The 7,053-nt window shown below is 51.2% G+C and overlaps 1 protein-coding gene across 2 annotated transcripts in view; it reads left to right on the top strand.

Moving 5' to 3' along the window:
• The first annotated feature begins 1,550 nt into the window (after nt 1-1,550).
• Nucleotides 1,551-7,053, top strand: part of TLL1 (tolloid like 1) — a 127,834-nt gene continuing 122,331 nt past the window's right edge. Inside the window, exon 1 of one of the 2 annotated variants that reach the window (XM_072335999.1) lies at nt 1,551-3,337. In XM_072335999.1, coding sequence (XP_072192100.1) covers nt 3,181-3,337 — 157 coding nt within the window. In that variant the 5' untranslated portion in view covers nt 1,551-3,180. The remainder of the gene's footprint in view (nt 3,338-7,053) is intronic. The other variant, XM_072336001.1, reaches the window with a different exon arrangement.

Genomic DNA, 7,053 nt, shown 5'->3' with positions numbered 1-7,053 from the left:
CAGGGCAGAAACCAGCTTTTAGCCTGACCCACACTCACACCCATTTGTTACAGCTCGTATGTGTGCAGATCTCTGTGTGATTCCCATCTGCAGTTCTGAGGTTGTCTTCTGTCTGTCAGGGCTGGGTGGTGGCTGCTGCCCCCATGCTCCTGGTGGCTCTGCGGTGCTGGAGGACATTGACACACACCGTGCTGCAGGAGTTCAGCCTTGTAGTCACCTTGCTGGGAGGTGGGCACGGATCACACGTTGTTGTACACTTCTTGACTGGCTGCAGAGCAATCAGAAAAGACAGCATTTCTGCAGCAGTGCTGACTAATAAGGATGCTTGTTGGACTGAGGGTGTTTCTGTTGTTGCATTGAGGTGCACGGGCCTGGGAAAGAAAATGGATTTTTTACAGGTGCACATATGGAACAAGACCAACAGAACAAGCAGAGCAATGCAGGGAGGTCCAGTGTGTGAAATTAACATGGCATTAGTGACACTGAGTTAAAACATCCCATTTGTTGACATGGGAAATAACACAAACTTAATTTCCAATTGGATTGAGCTGGTGTCTTGCTTTAGCAGGAGGTGGCCTCACTCCATGCAAGTGAAAGCAGCCATCACCCAGGCCCTCTCTGCTGTGACGATGGGAAAGGCCTCCAAAAGCTCCCTTGGAGTCTGGCCCTGCTAGCTGTGAAAACTACTCTGAGGAAGAGGGGAAAGGAAAAGGCCTCAGGTTTCCCAGGTATTTCTGCAATGTGGTGGTGTGTGGGGGTCTGTGAAACATGGCTGAGACAGAAAACTGGTATTGGATGCTGAAGGCAGTGGTCACAGTGTTGGTGGCAGCCACTTGGCCTTTGGCTTTCTGCTATGGAGAAATGTGATGGGGTTGGGACGAACACAGACACAACTTGGATGCCAATATGTGCAGAAGCGCAGTGCATGGACATCTTACATACACAGTCCATACTCGATGGACAGTGCTTCATCACGCTCTGTTATTAAGCTGTGATTAGTTCTGTCACACACCACCCTTTCATTTCCGACAGCACCAACAGCTGTGGCGGCATCTACCTACAGCCAGGCAACCTCGTGGGAGGACAGGGTGGAAAACAGGGTCTTCCCTTATAACCCTTTTTGCTTCACAGTAGCTCAGTCCACAGAACGGTGACAGCACGCTGCGCCCATTTGCGCTTTGCCCGACCGCCCCGAGCTCCCCGTCGAGGGGAGGGGGCCGTTCCCGGAGCGACGCTCCTGGCACAGCCCGGGGAAAGGGACGAGCTCTGGATTTCCATCCCTGCGACAGGGGAAAGGCGACTGGGAAGCGGTCTGTGTGGGCTCGGACGGGCGGAAGAGGCGCAGGCAGTGGTTCGCGGCAGCTCTTTCAAAAGCCCGTGCTAAATGTGACACCCCGGCGGCGTGGGAGCAGCAGGAACTCCCCGCAACCCCCCCACCACTGACCCCGCTCTTTTCCATGGAAACTCGTAAAAAGGAGGAGGAGTAGAGTTTGCTACGCAAAAGTCTCACCTTGGTCTGAAACCGTTTCAGACGGTTGCAGGACCGGAGCTGCCCGTCTCGGGGGAGGGGAGCAGGCAAGGAGCTCTTTAGCTACCTATGTATATATATACACATACACATTTTCTTTTTTCCTTTCGCTCGATCTTATTTTATTCCAGCAGCAGCAGTGTATCTCCACCCTCCGCCCTCCCCCTCGCTCCCTCCCTCGCTCCCTCCCTCCCCAGGTTGATCGGCTGAAGGCGGCTTTGCGCGCTGATCCCTCCTCGGGCTTTAAAGCGGCGCCGGCCCCGCGCGGCTCGGGGCGCTCAGCGGGACGGTGCGGAGCTGCGCGGAAACTTCGCTCGGGAGAGAAACCTCCACCGCTTTCCCGGCGATTCACGTGAGGACAGGAAAGCCCGGCTGGGAGATCACAGATTAACTTTTTTTTTTTTTACTTTTTTTTTTTTTTTTTTGGCTCGATTTTTTTTTCCCCTTCTGTTTGTTTGTTTGTTCTTACTTTCATTTTGGAGCCGGTTCTCAGCTGCTTGGCTGAACTTCTGCGGAGAAATGGACCTTTAAATCGCCTTTCTCTGTTTTAAGCAAACTATGGGCGCTTAAACTTTTCTTTCTCCCCCTCCCCCCCGCTCCCTCACCCCCCGCCCGCCCATGGGGCTCACGCTGCGGAGACGCCGGCACGGGGAGCAGCACACCAGCACCGCGCTGCTTCCCCGTCCCCTCCATCTCAGCTGATCCCTCTCCTCCTCCTCCATCACCCCTTCTCTCTGTCCTCGGGCTTTTTAGCTGCCGGGAGCCGAGCCGCGCGTTGTTTGATTTGATCTGGCTTCTTTTGTTGTTGTCTAAATGCCGCGCACCGCTTATCTAGAGAGAGCTCTCCGGAGATAGGGGCGGCCGGTGAACGCGCGTGTTGCTGTAGGACTATCGGAGGAGCGGATCGGCAGCAGCCCGGATCCTGACCCTGACTGTATGAATAAGTAAGCAGGATGCTGACGATGTGCGTTAGTTGCCTGTAAGGTTGTCGTAAGTTAAAGGGGGACGGAGAAGGGGGGGGTAGACCAGAGACAGAGCGCAGAGTAGGAGCGCGGCGGGGGAGGCCCTGACACTTGGCTCTGCCGCCTCCCATCGCTCGGGCTGCGCGCTTTGCTGGAGCAGACCCCCCCACCCCCGCTCCCTTTTTTCTTCCCGTCCGTCCTTCTTTCTTTTCTCTCCTTCCCTCTCCCCGCGGCGGTTCGCTGATGTACAGCCCGGATTCATCTTCCGGCAGCAGCAACAGCAGCGGCGGCGGCAACAGCGGGACCGGGGGCGGCGGCGCGGCGGGGCGCGGGCCGGGCGCGGAGCGGGGCGCAGGCAGCGGCCGCCGCCGGAGCGGGAAGTTTGCCCGAGCTGCACCGAAGGCTGGGGGACGCCCCGAGAGCCGGCACCTCCCGGCCTGAGCCCACCCCCGCACCCAGCCACCCACACGCCCGGCGGGGTGCGGGCAGGAGAGGCGGCGGAGCTCATGCTGCTTGGGGCTACCTAAGGAGCAGCGGTTCTAGGTGCTGAAGGAAACAAACAAACAAACAAAGCCCCAGCCAACTCCAAACTTGCGGTTCCTCCATCCCTTACCCTCCTTTCTCAAGCCGGCGGAGCCGCCCGCCTAAACTCCGCTGCGCTCCGCGCACCGCCTCTCCGCCCGAGGGAGGATGAAAATGCTCTGCTGGCGGCTGGCGCTGTGGCTGGCCGCCTGGGCTGTCTATGGGAAGCCGTCCTCCTGCTCTGCCCTCGATTATGACTACACTTACGATTTCACCGAAGAGGATAAAGCCGAGGCGATAGATTATAAGGATCCCTGCAAAGCCGGTAAGTGACTTCTCCGCCCGGCGCGGCTCCCCACCCCCTCCCCAGATGGTGACTTTGTCCCGGCTTCACTCCGCCGGCCGCCGAGGGGCCTCACCTGCTCCTCCCCGGGGAGCGGGCGGGCCGGGACCTGCGTTGCCGGCCGGGCACGCGGAAGTTGCGCGAGGAGCTTCGCGGGGCTCGGAGGCTCGCGGGCGCCGCAGCGCACCGAGCGCAGCCGTGCCCCGCGGGCGGCACCGAAGCGCGGCAGCGGCTCCGCCCGGTGCCGCCCCCGCGGCTCCTTCTCGTTCTCCCGCATCGCAACCTGTCGGCCCCAGCCCGGCGCTCGGCTCCTGGGGGCGGGCCCGGGGCGGGATCTGGGTGCCGGTTGCTCCGTGATGAATATTGACATCGGGGTCGGGCGGGGCGCGGGGGCTCCCGGTGCGGGGTGTGCAGCCCCGTTCGTGCGCGCCGCTGTCTAGTGGGAGAGTGAGCCACTCGTGTCCGAGCGGCACGGGGAGAGTGAAGGGAGCATCCCAGGGAGTCCTGTGATGAACGGGTGTTGGTTTAAGGCGTCAGCTTCCTTATGGCCAGGTACGGCGGTTGGCCCGTGCGCTCTCTGCAGCCTTCTCGCTGACCTTAGGAGCCACTTCGCTTCAGCACGCGACTGTCTCCCAGCTGTAGAACGGGATGGTCGTCCGCTCCCGACAGCTCTATTGTTAAATAAGCGCCGAAGTTTTCCAGCAATCTCCTTTGCATTAATTAGTTACTTTGTATGCTGAAGACTGGTTCAGCCAAAGGTTGTGTGCGCCGTGTCTGTGTGGTTTTGTTTAATTTATTGAGGAGAATGTGGTGAACGTATATGCCAACTATGCAGACACTGTGTTTTCCTAATCACAAAAATAGTTTGTTCCGAAGTGTGAATTGTTAGGTCTTACGTGCCTGCAGCTGAGGAATGCCCCAGTTCAAAAGAACTAGAAGCGACTGCAAACAAAACGTTGTTTTTTTCCAATTAGCACTCACAAACAAGTGTAGCTGGTTATAATTAAGCTGAGATCTTTTTTTTTTTTCCTGGTCCCTAGTTCTTTTGGAAGATTCATAGGCATCGTTTTATTTAATGAGAAGTGCATTCGCTCTACCTGCAGGGGTGTTTTTTTTCATACTTCTCGCTGCACAGTGGAAGTAATTAGAAATTGCAGTATGCGACAGTGTTTTATGCTTATGCATGAGAGAGAGATGATGATAAGAATCTGTGGAGTACAATTAGTGTTGCCAATTCCCTGCCATCACTGTTTTGTTTAGAGAAAAAGGCATATGTTTGGAAAGTTTTGCCCATCTAAGTATTTCATGGAAGTGCTTGCTGCTGCTTCATGATGTGCTTGAATATTACTGTGATGAGAGACAGTTGGGTGCACCAAGAGTTAGCTGGATACCATTCCCGTGGGTCTTAAAAGCAATTGCTGTGATAATCTGTATTTTGTGAATAGCCCCCTCAAAGATATATGGTTTTAGTCTATGGTAGCTCTTCAGGAATGAAAATGTACATCACTTACTGCTACATGTTACATTTGTGCCATTGGACCAATCATTTTAATAAAGATGACAAAGTTTATCAATGAAACCAATTCTCCGAGAGTATTTCCTAATGACTTTCCCTGCTAAGATCTTCCTTGGAGGCTGCATTAGCCCAAGTCTGTGAATTCCTGATTCCTACAATCCCCATCAAAGACGATGAGAGCTGTGGACACTCAGCCTCTGTTAGGAGCATACAGAGTTGTATCTTCTGTCTCAGCCAGGTCTGATCTGATCCTTTGGGATGGGTGCAGGGCTGCTGGAAGTCATTTACATTACTCTTTTTCAACTAGTCAGGCTGACAACAGTGAGGCCTCAGCTAGAAGTAAAGTTCAGCAACTTGGCAGAAGGGGGGAAACACCCAAACTCAGTTAGGATTTTACAAAGTAATTTTAAAACTCCAGAGAGCACGTTTTACAGACCTGCCAGAATAATCTGACCTACCATAATTTGTAAGTAAATAAGTTCCTTTGAAACCAGCCACAACTGAGGCCCCCAAATACGCTGATGCAAGTTGAATTTGCCTTTACTTTAGAAGTGATTTGCATTCTGATTTTCTCTGCTCAGTGGCATTTACTGCTTATTCCTTGAACCACATGAGTTAATGTTCCTGATTCTGCGGCATCGAGCACAGCACAAAGGGCCTCAGGTCTACATCAGCTATAATTCTATATAGGTAACTATTTATAGATGTTGTCCCAACTCTCTTGGATCAGGCTTCTTTTGTTAGGCTCCTTTTTTCTCTGTTTTTCCCTTTTGTGGAAGAGCTGGAGAAACTTACCAGAAATGGAAAGTGGCAGTCTCTAACATGTTATTTATAAATATGTTTTGTAATTGTTTTTCAGTATTCAGTGTGTATCTTAACACTTAATGGAAAAGGGCTCATTCTGGCTAGCCTGCTTAGAATCATACTGCTCTTTGGACATTAAATCCCCAGAAGCAGAGTGTAGTGCAGAATGCTATAGAGGCGTACAAGTACGTTATCTTACTATATTTCCAGCTTGATGAAAACTTTAAATCTTTAGATAGCAGAGGTCTGATAGATGCACAGTAGGGTTAAGAGTTGTTGGTTTTTTTTGTTGTTTTTTTTTTTTTTTTCTGGAACTGATGTTCTCAGCTGCATTAAAAAAAAATCCCAAACAGCAGCTGTTTTGCAATAAACCCACGCTTGAGTGTCAGCAGTGAAGCCAGCACCTTGAGAGCCCTGGGAGCAAGGGGCTGAAGAAGAGGTGCCTGGGGAAGTACTGTTGTGGTGCTGCTTAGGAGGACTGTAGGTAAGGAAGCTGTCGACACCGAGGAGATTAACTTGATGAGTTGTGTGGTTTCCTGTGTGTTTTTCTGCAGTCTTTAACCTAGGGATGAATTCTGGGTCATGCTGCTTCTCCTTCTAACAAGTCTCCTGGCATTCTCAAACAGCGGGATGTGATGTAATGTGGTTTCTGTGCCTCTGATGTCTCAGATATTTCCCTGTGTCTCTCTGCAGGATATTGCCCTCAGTGTTTACCATTGTGAAGTTCAAGTGTAAGGCATTCTTAGTTTATCTTCCAAGATCTAATTTGCTGGAAGATGTGAAACTGGGAATGCCATGCTCATCCCAGTGTCAGGCTTTAAAGAGTATATTAGCAATATAGATCATGTATATATACAGCAAGTACAACTCCAAAGATTAAAACGTTTAGTTAGATTTAAATGGGCAGCATCAAGCTTCTCAAATTGCAGCATCACCCATGTTTATCTCTGGATTCCTGAGATTTTACTTTTTCTGCCCTTACCGCAGCCTATAATATGTTAAGAATATTGATTGGGAAATGTACAGAGATGGGTAGGAAAAGGATTTCCCATCCTGTAACACTCACTGATAGCCTGCTCTTAGTTGCTAGTAAAGTTTTTAGAATGCTTTTGTTTTGCTTCTTTAAAAAAGAAAACAACAGAGAATGGCTGAGTGATATTCTGGTGTGATCATCCAATTAAAATACCTTTGTTGACTTGTGAGAAGTTAGGAAACAAGGTTTCGCTTTGGTTTATATCTGCATCTGCTTCTCCTTTAACATTTCTTCATTTTTTTCTATGTCATTACTTTCTCTGTGATGCTCTTTAATGTGGTATCTCAATATCTTTTAAAAAGATTTGTGTGAACATGAAGTTCCCCACTTCACTGAAAAGATTAT

The sequence above is a fragment of the Excalfactoria chinensis genome, chromosome 4, assembly GCF_039878825.1.
Source record: "Excalfactoria chinensis isolate bCotChi1 chromosome 4, bCotChi1.hap2, whole genome shotgun sequence".
NCBI lineage: Eukaryota > Metazoa > Chordata > Aves > Galliformes > Phasianidae > Excalfactoria > Excalfactoria chinensis.
Note: the sequence above shows the minus strand (reverse complement) of the source record. Positions and strands in the feature narration are given on the sequence as shown.